Source organism: Rhopalosiphum padi, chromosome 2, assembly GCF_020882245.1.
Source record: "Rhopalosiphum padi isolate XX-2018 chromosome 2, ASM2088224v1, whole genome shotgun sequence".
Classification (NCBI taxonomy): Eukaryota; Metazoa; Arthropoda; class Insecta; order Hemiptera; family Aphididae; genus Rhopalosiphum; species Rhopalosiphum padi.
In genome coordinates, this window is record NC_083598.1 from 87,674,812 (window position 1) to 87,695,586 (window position 20,775).

General features: G+C 35.3%; 1 protein-coding gene across 2 annotated transcripts in view; it reads left to right on the forward strand.

The window, feature by feature from the left end:
- Positions 1-20,775, forward strand: part of LOC132920518 (Kruppel-like factor 1) — a 90,687-nt gene that overhangs the window by 63,000 nt on the left and 6,912 nt on the right. For both annotated transcript variants that reach the window (XM_060982974.1, XM_060982975.1), the window contains 2 exons: positions 8,452-9,025; positions 9,325-9,384. In XM_060982974.1, coding sequence (XP_060838957.1) covers positions 8,452-9,025; positions 9,325-9,384 — 634 coding nt within the window. The remainder of the gene's footprint in view (positions 1-8,451; positions 9,026-9,324; positions 9,385-20,775) is intronic.

Sequence of the window (20,775 nt, forward strand, 5' to 3'; positions counted from 1 at the left end):
CGTTTATTATATAAATAATAAAAATCTATTTGATATTAATGTATACCTACAACTATAGTGTGTGTTTATCGGCTCGCATATTATGTGCATTGCATTTCAATTGCTTAAAGATGCGCCTCGTAAACGATTTATGTATACACATTATATGCGTATACACGCTCACAGCAGAATTTCTCTCGTCCGTGATTTGTGCGCATTATATTATTATATTATTATAATAGTACATAATACACAATAATATTATCATTGTGTAATGTATGTGACTATTTAAATTCGATTTGAAAACGGAAACACCGAACGGAAAACTGATTCCAAAAACGGACGTCGTTATTTATTTATTTTTTAATTTTAATTTTATTCAGTCTCCACTCAAGGCCTATACGAACGGTGTGTATACGTATATAATAATAATATATCTATTCGTGCGCAATATACATGATTGTTAAACGACCGGCTGAGCGGAGTTAATAACAGGAAATTAGGTAATCCGACGACTCCGACACGCGGACCGGTTTCGATGCTTATAAGAAACAAATTTATAGACACATTGCAAATAACAGTATTATAACGTCGATTACAGGTTTTATCCTTCTCTCAAAACACCACGTTAAAAGGGCCAACGTTTTTGGTCTGATGATTTATCGTTGTCAAAACACCTCGGGTGTGATATTCGGTAGATATCGCGTGGACATCGCGTTAAAATGGAAAAAAAACAACAAAAAAACAATTAGCGTTAAATGCGAACGAAAATTACCTTATTCATACAACGTGGTTTTTTTTTTGTATGCGCGAAACCAATACGATTTCATTCATGTTCACTCGATTCGGATACGACGTACGAATATCGTCATTACTCGTACGGTCATACCACGCGGCGTTCTTCGAATCGGAGCTTTCGCGCATTACTATTGCTGCAGTTTTTATATTAGCCTCAGTGAGTCAACCTATATAAATATACTATTATTTCATCAACCTCGGCTGAGACGTTGTCATAATTTTTTTGTTGTTCGCTTCGTGTTTCGTCGATTATTACGATGTCTTACTCATCAGTCGTCAATCCGATCTGTACCGTCGTGTCACGTGTAATACCGTATAAATATATAATATAAAGTGCATAAATATTTTTATGGCTTTGTTAACTATTATCCCGTACGGCGTACACCATTTTTGCAACACACCAAATATTAAAAATGTGTTTGACGTTTTATTGAAAATAGTATTAAAAATGTACATTAAACTCTGTGGTACGAGTTGGGTCGTTTTTTATAGCAGATTAAGCTACAAATGTATTTCATGCAAATACGAATTATATCTATACTATATTGTATTTGTATATTTTTTTTTATGATTTTTCAATAATAATACAATTTGCCACTATACTTTGCTAAAAATGATCGTTTTTCTTAAAATAAATGATAATATTATTATTATAAATTTCTCTTGCGTTTTTATCACATTTTTTGTATAATCAACATTTTTCATTGATGTCTTGACCTTTTAACAAATCTAGTAATACATCTATGAAGTATCGAGTGGTCGGGGTATATGAAATCTGGTTTAGACACAATATGCCACGCTCGACAGGTTTATAATAGTCTATATCTGATAAACTTTTTTTTGTTCGTCAAAAATTATCGTTTATGCATTTATATATATATACGCACATGTACTTGTTGTCTGCGTGCGAGCATGTGTGTTAGATGTCTGGTGTCTTCGGTATTGTTTCGACGTCGCTCACACACACACACACACACACACACATATATACACAGGTACACATATTATATACATGTATATATATATACCTATACAGAGTTGAGCAAAGGACGCGTTTATCAATACGTGAATTACACGTGTTCGCGTTTAGACGGGGTACATTATATGACATTATATATACGGTCGGGTCTTATATAGGCGTCGTACACGTCCGGAAAGTGTTCGGCACACGATCTCTCGATGTGTGTGTGTGTGTGTGTGTGTGTGTCGGCAGTACGGTGGTGTTGCGTACGTATAACTCGTGTAATCGCGTCGCCGCCGCCGACGTCATCGTCGTGTGCCGGAGGGATGCTGCGGCGGTGGCGGTAGACAACGCAAGGAAGACTAGAAGAAAAAACATTGTATATATATATAAGTACAACGAACAAGCTATATAATATATATATATATGAGATGTTATGCGCGCGTGTGTGAGAGTGCACACAGTGTTAGCAGTATTATCGTACATGGAAGCGTGCGAGTAACACACACACACACTCGCACAGAATATCATGTGCTTGCTTGTGCTGTATAGACATGTCGAAGATATTGTTCCGACAATTAAGCTTCATTATAATAAGACACGAAACGACTTCGATTTCCTGAGCGTGTACTACGCATATATATACATTATTTTATACGTATAGGCACCTCGCTATGTATATGCAGTATACGATACCTGCAGCACGCTATATAACACATGTACGCGCATAATACCTACAGCGCGAACACATAATACGAATTATTACCGTCGGACGAAAACTGCGAAGTGTTCAGTGACGACGTCGGTTTTGTGCATTCACATGTTTTATGAATTATAATACATCATTACCGCGTTTCGTATCGCGAATATAATATTATGATATATTAGGTATACGCGATCGTGATATGGGGATTATCGAACTGCACTGACCAAAATATTCGAATCGAATTCGATCCATTCGTACCGCGTTATAATATATATCTTATTTTTAATATACGACATTTATTGTATATAGTTATTGACAACGACCTTAGTATATTACACTGCAGAGTAACGCGTTAAACGTAATTTTCTATTCTCGTTTTTACGTAAAAAAAAAAAATGTTATTAAAAATATTAATTATCCGTTAACAAATTGGTTTATGTAACGTTCGCGGAACGAGTGCAATTCGAACATTATACCCTTTTCTGTCACGAGTATAATATAATATACCTATACGATCCGACATATTAATAAGTGCAATTACCCGATGACGTTATTGTTGTTGTGAGAACTGGTATGTTGCGGGTCACTCGCCGCAGCGATTATATATGAACTTACGCTTGAATATAATATGCGTACATACAGACACTTTTATCGAAACGTTTTTATAAAAAGCTCGACGACGGTTTATTTTCGATTCCGTCGTCGGGTGCCTATATTATTGGCAGTGGAACGTTCGACTCGGCGGGGGACGGCGAAATAATACATATATTATTAGAAAAAATATAGATACCTGTATACCGCAGTGTATACCTATATATTATGTATATACATATTATCAATGTTATCATATATATATACACATTTATATACCTACTCGACATATCGATTATAATATACGATTTGTGTTTTTTTTTTTTTTTTTTGCGCAACTATACAACACGCGCACGCACACACCGCTCCGCTGAGTGCTGCTGCCGTTGCTGCAGACCTCGGGAAATGTGGTGCAAAGTGAATGGGTCAACCGCATTGTATAAATACAATGGCGTGCACACACATGTATACACGTCAAGTTCGAGGCTGTACGCATTAACGACTATCCTCGGCCGACCGTTCTCTGCCGAGACACTTCATTAAAACGCCATCAATCAGACGCGGGCGCGTGGTGGACTGCTACAACACAGCCGTGTGTTTTGTGCGTGCGCTCGGAGACCTCTGCGGAGGTTGCGCGTTTCGCGCGCCACAGCCGCAGTCGTAATAAAAACGCATATTTTTGTCTTGCACAACAGCGGTATGTGTATAGGCACACAGACGCATTTTTATATATATATTATATATTATAATATATCGTACAGAGGCACACGCGTAACATATATACATAATAATGCGGAGAAAAATGAATAAATAATCGACTCCGCGCTATACGGTAATATGTAGATATATACCGTCATATATAGGTAGGTAAACGTCGTATAATACAGGGTGGTCCACAGCGATTTCGCGTTTGGTTGTGACCGTCACACGTTTGTTAAACGACGAGAACGACACGACGGACTAGCACTTTGAATGTCTTACGATTTAACGACAACATATTATTATCTGAATATTATTAATACGTATGTGTTTAAAGACTTATAGATTCGTATTTATATTTGTATTTTCCTTTGTCGAATTCCTATATATTGTCTCGACTGTTTCGAGCGTCGAGGAAAAACGAGTTATCGTCTTCCACTAAATTATCTTGTAATACGCGTCTCTCGGAGACGACTGTGCGCACGAGAAAATATATTATGCACTATGATGCTGACCAACAGCTGTCGCAAAATATGTTTCTTTCACACCCCTGTGCGTATAATAGGACAGCTATTGTTCGACAACGCGCGTATTTATGTAGGTATTGTAAAATTACAGCAATGCGTCGTAGGAAAATTATTATGCTAGATAAATTATGTTCAGTGCCAAGTTCTTATACTATATATATTATATATGGTATATGTGTACACCGACACCGTCGTATAGGTACTATATATAATACAATATAATATACATTCGAACGTATTTCTCGGCGGGACCGATAGATTTATCGACTAGGACAAGTACACACGTTTCTCGTATATAATGTATAATATACGTATAAATATGTTATGTGCGCGGTACAAGATAATATGTTTATATTCTTAATCAAACAGAATTATATTATTAACTCTATTATATGCCTACCTGTTGTATATATGTAGCAGCGAACACGGAGTAAAGCAAACACAATAAATAAAACCACAACGTTTATGTAATTACACACACACACATATATATATATATATATACTGATAATAATGACGAAAGATATCGTAATAACTGCGCGCGCTGTATAGTATTATATTATTGTGTATATATTATAAATTGTTATAGATAATATGATATTTATGTATTGTACGTTCGTTATTACAAATTTTATAATACATATTCATTTGTATTTTCCAACAATTTCGATGACAAATTAATACTGTAATTTCCATATCTGAGTAGAAGTATAAACAATATAATGACTATTTGCCGATGAACGATAATAATGTATACATATATTATAATAATGCTACACTATTTGTATACAATGCGCTCGTTATGCGCGCGTCTTCTTCTGGCGATATTCTAATTTCTAAGACGAGCATATTATACGTTTAATATAATTTACGTAGGTACGACAGACGCATTCGAGTCAATAAAAGACGAAGTATTCAAAGTCATTCGACACGTTTCGTTAATCGAAACGCTTAATAAAACGATAATCGGTAATAACCTATGATTAGGCGGTTTAGTCGTGATCGATGTAGCATACGATACACTGGTATATATTATAGGAAATAATTGTTTTTTTGTCGAATTGACGCATGTCCGTGCAAGTGGGTGTCCTGTTCGAGAGATGCATAAAAAATTATATTATTATATTATACATCCGAAAACGCAACACAGATCGTATTCTTATTTCACAACGCTGTTGAGCGGAAGGTCTTGCATAACGTTGCAGCAGTAGTGGCAGCAGACCAGATGGTCCGGACATATATACAGTCGGATATAATACATATTATACTATGATATGCCTAATTACACTGATTCGCGGTTAGTCATAAACGATGTCGGCAGCAGTGCCGCAGATCATACGTATAATACGATGCGGAAAAGCGGAAAGACCGGCGCACAACTCGCCTATAACTATTTAAATATATACAATAAAATCTCGGTTAGGCTATATAAACGGACTGCATATGTTATACATATATATATATATATTATATCTGTACGCGCAATTTAGACGAACAATTATCATGACAACAAATTAAAACGGTCTTGTGTCGGCGAATATAATGTATATTATACGCACGCGCACGCACGCACTACATTTTAATTGCATACGCACGCCATACAATATATTATATGATTGTCACACGTCGATAGTTTTTAAATAATAAGCGGGCTGATTTATATTTTCAGCACTTCGGCAGTGAACCTGTAATATTGTGTTTTGTATATTTATACTGCAGAATCAGCCCGATTCACACCGTTTACCAGTATTGCACATTATTTTTACAATATATGCCTACTTGTATATTTTAAACCGATCGCGATGTACTAATTCAGAGTATTTTTCGGAGTATTTAGCTGTATATATAAGTATTGAATTCCGAACGAGTGTATAGTTAATTAGTTACAAGTACGTATTTAATGTTAAGACGACGAGTGGAGTGATGAATGAGCGTAAACCATCATTTTGTGGAGTAGGCTTGTACCAATTTACTCCACTCATCAAGACTCTATAATTATAAATTAAGATTTTGCGATGACAACAAGTTATGTAAAAAAAATTGTTTAAAAAATAATCAAAACTTTAAAAACCAATGAGTGTACTCTTTAATGGATCACCGCATTCTATAATATGCTCATGATATACGTTTAAGAGTTAATAAGAGGACGTCGCCCCGCCGCTTATTGCGTTATCTCCGTATTGCACTACAAGTGCGTATATAATACATATAACAACATTTACATATACCGGTGCAAGATTGCAGTATAGTTCTCATCTAGTTTTACGAGAGTATTATAGTAGTAATATTTACCTATTATCAAACTCGAATGTAACAATACATATTCCATGGTTTGTCGGAAGTGTATTTTTCGATATTTTTGAAGTAAGTTATGAGCATTTTTAATTTGTAATAATTTGTACATGCTTCAAATTGAAGACATAGAAACAAAATGTCCGATAAACCACAAAATACGTTGTTACCTTTGGGTTTGATAATAAAACTTCAATATTAAAACTAACGAAGTTATTTAATTAAATAAGGACTGTTAAAATGTAAATACAGTACGCATCATTAACCGAGATATAATAACACATGCGGACGAGACGCGTCTCTTAAACGGGTGAGATAATATATTGATTTTGGCGAAAAATGATACCTTTTAAATATGATAGAACGATGCGTGCCTAGAAAATGTTGTATAAAGATTAATAATGTTAGTGTAATAGCTCTGGGCGCGTATTTATTATATTTTATGTCTATTGATGTATTATATAATATATATTGATATAGTTAAGTATATACGCGTATCGTATTGGGACTTATTACTATATAATATTATATACCCTTTTATATATATGCGAAACGTCCACGCGTGATTAATAGAAAGAAAAAAAAAATTAAATAAAAAGATTTGAAATATAATACGCGTATACCCTCATCGCAAGATTGCCGAAATACCGCGTCGTATTTACGACCATGTGTCTCGGTTTTCCTGCCGTTGCCATAAACATATCCGGAGCCCATTAAGACACAGCCCACGCTCGCCACGATCCGGTCGTCGTCGTAGTCGTCATCAGGTATGTGTGTGTGTGTGTGTGTGTGTGCGCGCGTGTATACATAGATATTGGAGACCTATGCGTTGCCAAAAACCATTTCCGTGTTTTTCTATTTTAACACGTACGGCGCGGGTATACCTTTATACATATTATCGTACTTATATATATTATATGCGTTCGGTTTCGGTTTATATCACCACATAGACCTATAAAAACCGAACGTAACTAAACCAGTAGATAAACTCGTGTGTGTATTTATATATATATATATATATACAACTCGATATAGTCGAGAGTGGTTATTATTGTGTATGTGTATGTGTGTGTGTGTGTGTGTTTATAGTATTTATATTGTATATATGTACATGTTATCCAGGGAGATTATATTATATTATACACATAACAAATAACATTCGTATATTATATTATATGTACTGTGAATGCACAATATATATATATATATATATACCTATAATAAACGAAAGACGACGTTTAATTTGATTATTTGTTCAATGAGTTATTATATTATATATATTATTGTATTATTTAACGCGGAGACTTTAACGCCAGAACGCCGCTTCGACGAATATATATATATATTTATGTATAATATTATATCGTTTATTTTTTCGTAAACGGATTGGAATATCATACGGTTAATGACCAATAACAATCTAAAAAGTTTTATTACTATTAGGTGATTTTTATCTCGACATTAATACTATACATAATTCCTGTATATACTCATTATAGGTATATATACATTGTATCATCGTTATGTACCACTTTATTAAACACTTACTATCACATAAAACTAAATATAGTTTCGGATATAATATAATATGTATAAGGAACAGTGGAAAACATTTAATAACGTTACGTTTCCAAACATTTATTGCTATTTATTGTTATATACACGCGTACACAGAGTTGTAAGATGTAGGATCATCGTTATCTGCTGACTGATTTCAAAACTTTTACAGTTGTGATAATCATAAACATTATAGATATTATGTTTATTAGATATTATAATATTCTATATTTATTAACATACAGTTATTTAAAATACAATTTTTCGTGATGTTAATACTGTATATTAAATATTTGAATTTTTGTTTCTATAATAATAATAATACATTTTTAATTTTTCAGACTCCCGACTTCGATTCGATGTTACAAGGTCTGATGGTCGAAGACCAACATGTCATCAAGTCTAGAAACGAGCCGGTCTTGTGCGACTTCTTCGAGACAACCGGCATGGGTGCGCGGACCGTGCAGGACTCGATCCTGCAGAACGGCCATCATACTGATGAATCTCAAGAGCCTCCGTGGTTCGAGATGAACGAGGTGGTAGACCCGCAAATGTTCTCCACGCTCGACGACCAATCGCTGCAAGTGACCCACGTCAAAGTCGAAGCACCGGAAGCCAACAGTCCCGAGTACCAGTCGGTGGCCAGCCCGGGGCTGTACACGCCGTCTTATTTGCACGTGCACTATCACCACCATGATCACCATCACCAACAGCATCACCACCACCACGGTTACTTCCCGCGCGTGGCACCCATGACGCCTCCCATTTCCGAGCCGGGTTCGCCCGGTAAACGGCGGACGCCACCGCCACCGTATCCCACACCTCGCTGCAACGCCATCCAAAGGTCCATGAAGTTCAACAGACGGAACAACCCGGACTTGGAAAGGAGGCGGACTCATCATTGCAATTTCGGCGGTAAGTAATAGTCGATTGATAAACATTTAACTGTAATAAAAAAAAAAAAAAAATTAAAGGATAATAATTAAATTAATTCATAAACGCTTAAAAAATGTAGCAATCAATGATAACATTATTGATAACACAAATTTCACCCGCTTGGTTACGGCATTGATACATAATATTATAACTATTATAATCGTATACTTATATACAAATATACGTAGGTAATCGTAAGATAATTGCGGTCAACGGTCGTGTTGACATGGGAAAAGTTTATTTATACCGATTGTTAATTATCATTGTCTTAATTATAGGTTGCAACAAAGGATACACTAAAAGCTCTCACCTAAAAGCCCACCAAAGAATACACACAGGTAATTTTATGTTTTAATCGTTCATATCTGCAGCATGTACATAATATATAATAGTCCTATATAATCCGTAGAATTTTGTCAGAATACCTGCGCCATCATGTACCTATATAATATAAAAATACATAATATAATAAATCGAAACGCCGAAAATACAACCCATTAGGGTTATCCGACGACATCAAACAGCATTCCAAAACCCATTACTACAAATAATATACTGATACACGAGTATATATAAATATACGCGGTATGTGTGTTACAGCCTATACAATATGATGACTGTATATACATGCGCGATTTATGTCTTAGTGTTTTTGTGAATGAACATTATTATTATATATCGTACCACCTCCCGTGTAAAAGGGTACCTATATCACTTCGCAGGCGCCGGTATTGTAACGGGGAGACAAGCGAAACAACCTTTAGTCACATACACAAAAGCCTTTTTTGCTTTCAAACAACACAACGCCATCGCGGACGATCACCGGACCGTGTAATCGAATCGGACTTCTCAGGGACGACGCCAACGCGTGGCACCACCGTACACTGTGGCCCAGACAGTCTGCTGCTGCTGCTGCTGCTGACACTCGTGTTTCGCTTGGTATATAATATTATGGTCTGTCCGGTCGCAGTGTATAGTGAAATTCCAATACGAAAACTAATAATTTGACGCGTCCAGATTAATATTACATTAGAATTAAAATACCTATTCAAACATTTTAAAATAACAACATTTCCGAGATAATGTTATAATATGTATTATATTATATATTTAAAAAAAATAGTTTCTGACGAAAAATTTACAACAGCACGAACAATATAATAATTTAAAAAGCTGCAGGACATGACGTTATTATTTCGAAAATATTCTTCACTTAACATGTTATTAAATTCGTCTCCATTTTGATTTCGCCTATTGGAATATACGCGATATTGCTCGAATTAGACGGACACGTGCGCGAGTATAGAGATCACGTATTATATTCACGTCTTCTTATAAATAACTATTTTTTTTTTTTCATAAACGCACACAAACAAGATTTTCTGCCGTTGATCTTTCAGTACAATTTCGTTTGCTATATTTTTCTTTCCACCCGACGATTAAATTCCGTTGTATTTTTGTTTAAAAAAATAATCCAAAACCAAGTGTTTTTCATTTTCCCGAAAAACCCCGTGGTCGGCCTCCTTCAAAATGTTTTTTATTTCGACACCTCGTTAATCTATAGCTGGTCCCTGGACACGTAGCATGATATATAATATGTAATGACTACCGCGTGCGCGGAGGCCGCGGATATTTAATTGGAGGTTTCGGACACGTCGAAGTTAAACAAATTGCCTCCCGGCGCATGTCGAAGTGCCGTGTGCGCATTTTTTTTTTTCTAATACCACTAAATTAAACCCTAACACGATGTTCGCAGTGTAATTACATTTGCCAACCGTCCGGCGCGCAGATATTTTGATTATTTCGTTTATCCGCTTCTGCTGCTGCCTCGGTGTTCGCGTATAGTTAAATATATTATAATACACTATTAATCTATTATACCTACCTACACCGCATTATTATAATATATACGTGTTTCGGTTTTTGATCGATATGAAACGCACTAAATATATACCCGAATGTTATCATAGACGAGTGTTCCTATATAGACCGGCGAACAGATTGGATGTGCCAAATATTTCGAATTATATATATTATGTATTTTAAGGTTTCATCTTATAACATTGCAAATTCTGTTTATACAAAAGCATATAACATATATATTACGTTACCTAAACGTATTCGTATATTAATTCCATAATAAAATATGCCGGTATTAAGTAGGTATACCTATACTTAAATTTATCGAATCGCAGTTAATTGCGCGATCAGAAAAACCATCTGTTTTATGTACGCGTACACTATAATATAACGATATTCGTGTTTATTATTATTGTTGTTATTTATCTGTGTCATAATGTTGTTTTAAACGTATCGACGTTCTGGAAACGTTTTATCATCCGATACGTCGTAAAACGGTTTTTATAGTTTAATATAATATATTTAAAAATTATTAACAGTTGTTAATTTACGTATTAGAGAAAAAAAAAGTCACTTCACCGTTACGATAAATTCCGCGATCGTACGGCTATTATGCGCATAATGTATATTATAATATAGTTTGTTATAGGTATTATTACTCCGACGATCGGATCGCGTGTCGGTTTTTATTCGATTTTACGATATTTGACCCGACCGATTTCGGTCCACCACCGCCGCCGCCGCCGCCGCCGCCGCTCTACTTAATAATAAAATATCGCGGATATACCATCACTCTTAGCATATAATATTATACGAATATATTTCAATGGTCGCGCGCGCATTACACTCGCATATTCGTATATATTATTATCGTATCGCGGGCAAAATGTCGTCCGAGGTCGCGGAAATCCGTTCGTCAGCGGTGGCGTGGGGATGAGTCACCACAGACTGCGGGAGAAAGTCGCGCGAAATAAATACTAATTACTGCGGTATGGTAGGTATATAAATGTATATTACAATGCCACGATAATAATACATTATACGCGCTATACGGCCGCGGTGCAGAACAATTATTGTCGTCGTTGTTATTATTATTATTGGCCCGAAAACCATTATGCGCGCCAACGCCGCCGCGACGGGCCGACATTCGACAGTCGTATACGATAATTATCGCCGCGGCAAACTATCGGATCGCGCGATTATTAGACACACGCGGACGTTATGATATTATTATGCAGATATTATTTTTTTATACACACGGGTGTACCTGCTATAGTAGTACCTACACAATATGCCGACGTCGATGACTCGTAGTAAAAAATGCGTCTAATTTGTGCGCTGTGCGCGTTTCTCTCCTCGTCCACTCTTCCGCGTCAGCCTCGGCGACAGAGCGCCTCGGGTCGGGTCGGGTCGTGTGTGTGTGTGTGTGTGTGTGTGTGAGTGTGTGTATGTGTATGTGTGTGAGTATGCATATGTATAAGTATGTCGTGTAAAGTATATAATAATAATAATAATAATAATAATAATAATAAATAATAATAATAATAATGTGTAGTATAGACGTCGTCGTCGTCGTCGTCGTCGTTGTAGTCGTCGTAGACGGTCGGTCGGTGTCGGAGAGCCGGGGAGACGTTAGATAGAGGTCCTCGACCCTGGGACGAGACAAAACGGTCTCTGCGTACATAAGACATAACGGCTGTACATAGACGAATACAACAACAATAATAAAAATAATAATGTTACAATACCGACGCACGCGCGAGCGGACAATATTGTGTGTGTGTGTACGTCACATATTGATATTATTATTAAATAATATATATATATAGTTATTATGTGCGCGAGCTCAGTTAACGCATATTACGCGTATCGCGGGCCGCCGCGAGACGGAGAAAAACATTATTAAAACCACTCGAGGCAGTTTTATTTTCTTACCAATACAGCTATAGCTATAGGTACACAGTGAGTAATAACAATAATGATAATAATATAATTTTTACATTACGCGGACGGAGACAATATAAACACGAAAACAATATATATAATAAACACACACACACACACACTCGTGGGCTATGATAGCGGCGTACGCGTGTGCTGTGCGCGATATTGATCGAGTCGCGTAGTAGCAGTATATAGGTAGTAGACATAATATTATAATATTATAATGATAATGTGACGATGATGATATTATATACGCGCGTATTTATTATTATTTTATATGGCGTCGATCGGAAGCCGAGAATTTTGGCATTGTGCATCGACGACGATCGCTCGACGGTGTTCCCGTCGTACTACGCGTTATATACGTATAATAATAACATATCATGTGCGTATATATATACAACAGGTACGTGATGGGGCCCGCGTGCTATGTAAGACACATATTAACCGTCATTTTGTCTGCGCGATTATTAACGGCATTCCTGCGCATATTTACTGCGTATCCTTGTATAATATGCTTACATCATATATATATATATATAATTATATGTATCTATAATATTTGTACAGTGTCTCGATCAGGATTGTTTTCAGCTGTTATAGAGTTTGAGAGGTTTCAATATACTTTGTCTATTTTGTCCGCCGAATCTGCTTGCAGTATACCTTACATCGCGGTTACCGCTGCACGCGATGATTATAATAATATATAATATTATATATTATAGGATATCGCAATCTCTTACCGTTTGCCGTTTTTTGTCAATAGATTACAAGGTTTTAATAATAATAAGGTCTCCGCTCAATTTTTAGTCAATTTGATTTGGTACCACGGTGGTGGGTCACTCCAATACATACATAAATCATACGATTTAGACGTCTTTGACCTGCAGCTGTGGATCGTTCGAGACGAAATATTATGTCAAATACAGAAAATTTCGGCGATACTCTGCGTCGAAGGACGAAAGTCGAAATCGTGTGGGTTCATATTGTGGAACAGAGAAGATGAGATATTTTGAAAGTAATAATAGTTTGATTTGACTTCAAATGCGCAGGACCGCGTATACGACCATATATTATACAGTATATTGCTTTTAGGGAACTTGTAGGAAACACACGTTTATTTGTGAAGTCGGTTTGTCACGAAACCCTTTTGAGTATATTATATTATCTGTGCAGGTGGAAAATGGTAATATACTGTCAGAAACGTAATTCGACGAGATGTCGTAAAGTGAATCACCTGAGAAGTAATTGCCAGGTTCTCATATTATGCTATATATTTATTATATAAATGGAACAAAATACCACTTATGATTTGATCTTTTTTCAATAATAATAATAATAATACTATTTTCAGTGATTGTTAATCGTTAAATTATGCACAATGACTTGAAAACTACGCAATTCGTATACAAAAATCGGTATATTATATTATTATAAACGTAATACATTTTCTAGATATATACCACTTCGTCCACGTAGTCTGTCGAGATTATCATTTTTATTACGATTTTTTTCTCGGTATACCGCTATATAATATCTAACTCGATATGGATGGATGGATAAGTCTATTATAATAACCTATATAATATAATCGTATTATGCATAATATATACATCATTAGACGCGTGTAATATAATATTAATATGTTTTAATGATCCGATCGTTTTATAATAAATTCCGTTTTAAACGACGTAAGATCGTCGGCGTACAGCAGTTCTATATATTTTCGGGCACATGTATAAATCTGGTTTAAGTTTATGTGGTTTTTTTTTTGTTGTTGTCGTTTTTTAATAGCTTTTAAATTCGGTTTCTCGACAATTTGTTGAAATTAATTAACCACTAGGACTGCTGCAGTGGTCTGCAGCGATGTCCGATTAGTGCATATGCCAACTAAAGTGCTCCGGTCTACAACTCGTCATCATCATCATCATCACACAAGATCCTAAATCGGAAACGGTCGTTTTATGACGTTCGTCTATAAATATGTATATAATATAAAGGTGTGACATTTCATTAAAAGCTATAGCTATTAAAATTCGACTCGCGTATACGTGTTCGCGCTGCGGTATTACTATATATAAATATATATTATAATAAATTTTATCATACACACGTTTGAGAATATACCGATGATTCTCGTATATATATATATATATAATGACCGAGACCGATAAATTTATTTTCGTCTCTGACGTACTATATATAGCTGCGGCGATTAAACCCTCGCGATAAATAATTCCGAGGCGAAAGAAAAATCGTATAGGTCGTACTATTATAATAATAATAATAAGCCGGATAAAAGAATGCAACGAGACCGTCGCGGTCACTGCAGTTATACACAGGTACAGCAGCGAAATGGGGTGGCAATACTAAATACGACGACGACGACACGTCTCGGGGGACAATTAAAATCGATATGGATCGTCCGTCGGCGCGAGAGGCACACCGTTGTAAGTACCCATATAATTGTCTGCAGCCGATTGGGATCTCATCAATTCGTTTAAATCTAGATCGTTATTATAATAACAATAATGATAATAATGGTTTAGCCGAGTATAATTTTGCACCCACACGCGATTGTGCGCACGCGCACACGCTCTCGGATGATGTTCGCACAAAATCCGTATTATAAAAAAATAATAATAATGCATATATATATATATATATAGAGGTACGAGCGAAAAGCACGCGACGAGATTTATGTGCACGCGCGTGAGTTACACATATTATACAATAATAATAATAATAATAATTATAAACGAGAGATTATATTGTATAAAGAGTGCGTTTGTGTGTACTTATATATATATATATGTATATAGTAAACGCGTGTTTTATTATTTATTTTTTTTACGCGCGTGATTCATAAACGCGCGAATCGTTTGAAAAACACATACTTACAATAAATAGGTGTATATAATATATAAATGAAATGCACAATCGGACTATACGCGCGTCTTATCGTCGTATTATAGTTAGGTACTGCATAATATAAATAACACCGATCGATGGCCGCCGTTATCGTAGCGGCGAGGGGGTAGAGAATTTTTTAACGTTTAATTGAATTTGAACGACATCGCACCGCCGCCGCCGCCGACGCCGTCGTAAGAAAGTGGAAAAACTCGTTCCGCGCGCTAAGTATCGAACTTGAGGATCTACAATAATAATAATAATAATAATAAACGCTGCAGTGCATTTATGTACGCGCTCATCTGACCAGCATGAAAATGTAAACAAGGTGTAGTATAAGTATAAACTTAATGGTAATAAACGTTCGGTCGAACAGAAACTCACAACGTGATGCGTATATTTAAGTAAAAAAGTGCGCCAGTCAGTAGAGGTATTAAAATTTGCACATTATGAATTATGATTGATAACAATTGGCAGCGGCTTACACGGGGAGAGACCATAATAAATTACTAAAGTATATTATATACACACGAGCGTGGAGACTTTAATGCCCTCGTTTTTATTAGATCCCGCGCGTTCGTTGTTGTTCCGTACAGGATAATATCTGTTCATGTCAATGTTATTTACAGGCGATAATATCCCATCTGATATCTTATAAAAGCGTTAAAAAATTACATTTACAATTGTATATTACTCTATATGTTAATAATTTAACCGTTTCGACAATTGAAATTATTTGATTATAAATTATACTATATGACTATATAATATATATACATAATAATTGAGACGGGAAAGCAAGAAAATAGTAAATATACATATAAAGATATATTTTTACGTTTTATATATAAATATATATATATACGATATATCATACAAATGTGTTATACGTACATAAATTTAAAGAGAATTCAATATAGGTATGTGTATTATACAAAACAGGTATAATAATTATGTGTACATATAATATATTAAATGTATGATAATGTATACTTACATATTATTATACTTATATATAGCATAATATATATACACATGTATGTAATAATTACTGTATACAGCCGTAAAAATTAATTTTTCATTTATTATTATGTCCCACTCATCATATACATATAAAGACAATTTAATCGTTGCTTATTTTCTGTATAGGTACCTGTGCGCTATAATACTTATCTAACAATTAATGTTTTTACGCGACGTGTATATTTCCACGCAGCGGGTATATAAATAAAATACGCAATCATATAAATTCGAGACACGTAGTAGTACGACTGACCGGTGCGACTCCCAACCGTGTTCAGAAACATTCGGTATTTTGTTACTCCGTTGATTATTATAATAACCATATATATATATAAATATAATAAATTGTTAGTTTTTTTTTTGTCTTCGAGTGATGTCACCGTTATAATGTGAATAATTAAGGGTGTACCTATTATAATAATATACTTATATGTGCTAGTACTATTTTACAGGAGCATATTTAAAAATGTTTTATATCGGTATGAGCGAAGGCTCGAGGTTGACAATCAAATAATGTATGCGTTTAAAAAACAGAGTATAATTATAACATTATACTACACAACTAAGTCATCTAGCTGTCGTGTGTCTTTTATCTTATTATGATTAGCCGTTGCAATCCTTGTATCGTATTTACTTATCATGATCTACTAGCAATAATATCTATAGAGTTGGACCAAGTTCAACTTTTGGACACGATACGACACGACAGCCGACGGTACTGTAAACATGCGGCTTTAGTATACAAGTCGCACTGGTATTTATATATAATATGTGTATAAAAATTATATGGATCGGAGAGGTTTTTACGTGTGCACGCCATGCCAGTTAGTAATATATCTATATATACATATTTAGATATATATAAATATCACTATAATCGCGTGCAAAAATACGATTTTATTAGACTTGATTTTAAGGTTGAATATTACTACATGATAATTAATATCGTTCTTGTGGCCTGTAATCTAAATATTTATACAAAACATAATATACCTACAAGCACGGCGGTGCGCAACGTCGTCCCACTCGGTTCCGGCCAACGTGGAAAAAAAACACCTAAATAAAATACCGCAGTAACATAATACATATTTTATTTTATGCTCTCTCGGTCGGTGGTTTGTATGGCAGGAAAATTTTTTTTACGCGTTCGGCGCGTTTGATGTGCATAGTTTTTTTTCTGCACGCGCTCGCGACTTTAATCGTGTGACTGGGTATTATAACGCACGGCGTTAACGAAAACACACACACCCACAGCGCGTTATATATTATGTCCGTGCAATATAATATAATATAATATAATATAATATACGCGTGCGAGATAATGTTGTAACTGCGAAACTGTTAATATTATAACTCTCAGAAAATAAAGAAAAAACCGCCGTCTTTTATTCCCGCGGCTAATTCTCGCGGACACGGCCATAAAAACTCGCATTACTGTCGCACTACCGCCAATTCCGTAGAATTTATTTACCATCGAACACCACCATCTGTCGGTTCGCCGTCTCCGCTGTCGTCGCGGGGCCGCCGCCGCCGCCGCCGCTCGTGATGCAGCCACGACGAAGGCGCGTGTAGGCCGCGAACGAAATTTCGTTTAATATTCCGAAAAAGGTCTGAAACACTTAGTCTTAATAGAGACGTATGTAGGATGTTGATTTAATATTGCGGTAACGACACGGTGTCCTTTTAAAAAAAATGTTTTTACCATGCGTGTATACGTATATACATATATAGTATTATAATCGTATAAAATAATAATGATAGTAATGACAATGTAATGCATGTGTACGTTGTGCGTAAAAAAAATTAACCACTAAACGGCGACTAAATGAATAAAATATGCTGTACGCACTCACACATCTGGTCTTTTGAAAATCATCCACCAGCTGTTATGTTTTTTTTTAAATATATATTATAGAATGGGTATACCAATTTTATACTAGGTGTATGATATTATGATTGGTACGAAAATTGTATGAACATGTTTAAACAAATACGAATATCACAGTAATTGCATATCTTTGGTTGTCGACTTGTAAATAAAGTTAATATGATATTATTGTTATGAGTGTATATTATTAACTGAAATTTGATAAAAATTTGATTTATTATAATAATACGATACATCATATTATAGTAATTATGTACTAAATAATACCTAAATTAGATATTATGAATTACCCATACAAATATAAAAATTAGTATTATAATATTATAGTATAGTGCACAGTTTGTATGGACTTTTCAAATTCATAAAACTATTAGTGATATATATAATATATATATATATATATATATATAGGTACTATCCTTACTGTATAATGACGTTCTGTTTAATAATTAACGTAGAAATTTTCGAACATTTTTTTTCAGTTTTGGAATAATAGTTAAAGCGATTGGTATAATTGCAAAAAAAAAATTGCACGAAGTTCTTTATAGGTGACGGTCACGTTTTTATGAAAATATCGAATAATAGATGTACACCTATCTATGTATTATTATTATGTTTTATACTTACAAAACAAAAATATTTGGCGGTGCATCCGCTTCGATGGGAGAATGCATCATTTTTAGTTCTTTTTTCTCTTATTTTACTCGTTAATACAATAACTCTCGTTAACCGCGCAGGGCAACTTTTGGAAAACGTCAATTTTTGCGATTGTACTCCGAAGACAATCGTAGTTAAACGAACTCGTTTTGTTTTCAGATATTCTCATAGTAATAACAGCACTATAATATATTATTATTATAATACAGTCATCGAAACAAGAGAACCATCGGCGCACATGCAGCGTAATATATTTTAATAATTATTATGAATACGCGTATATATTAATATATTATATCGTGAATAATATTGTTTTAAATTCTACCCTCCCACCGTAGGACGGTGTTGCGTATTGTGCTCATATATAGTTCCCTCCCCTCCCGATCGCGTTTCAATATATTATTATAATATATATATATATATATAGTCAAACTTTCATCATCCCCGTCCGGTACTATATATATATACATATATTATAGACCGGCCAATTTTCCGATAGCATCACCCGGAACACGCGCGCTGTTACAATAATAATAATAATAATAATAATATTAATACATGTTGTGCGCGTATAATATAATACATAAGTAATATACACACACATAGGTAAGTATAGTTTACGAGAGTATATTATTTATACTATATGTATATATATATATAACGCTGCTACCACCGCCGTTGCCGGATGGTCCAATTTTCCACTCGAACGACCGCGTAAACGTTGTTGAATTATTGTCAACCGCCGTACGAATTAAAAAAACTAAATAACACGACGACGGAAAAAAAAACAGATGAATAAAAACCGTATACGAACCGTAATGATAATAATAAACTGTCGTGTGTGTAAAGTGCGTATCGCGATCGCGCGCTCACACACACACACACAAATAGGAACTCTGGTTGGGTAGCGCCGAAATAATGTACACATAAACGACGTCGACGACAGTATAATAATAACAACAGCAACGATTTTTTTTGGGGGAGGGGGGGTGGTGGATATTAGGCATTATAATATACGCAACGCCAAAGGCTACATGCGCGTGCACAATGCACATTATTATTGTTATTACCATTATGCGTTTTACGTGCAACCGCGCGAGAGATGGACGCGCACACTGCATGTCATTATTATAATATTATTATCACGCAGGTACCAACCTATATACCTATTATTATTACAGGTAGACTAGTGGTATATACCCGAAACGGCTAAAAAGTGCGTCGATGACGGTGACGTCGTCGTCGTCGTCGTATTTTTTGAAATTTTGAATTGTCCTGTATGAGCGCGCTTGCGCGCCCGCCCGCCCGGCTGTCGACGGCGGCGGTTATTTCGACGGTACCTACCTATATAGATTTTTGTTTTTCACGGGACGTGACTCGGCTTCCGTCCACGCCACTCGGCAGTGCGATTATACACGTCATTACGATGTACACACTATTATTATTA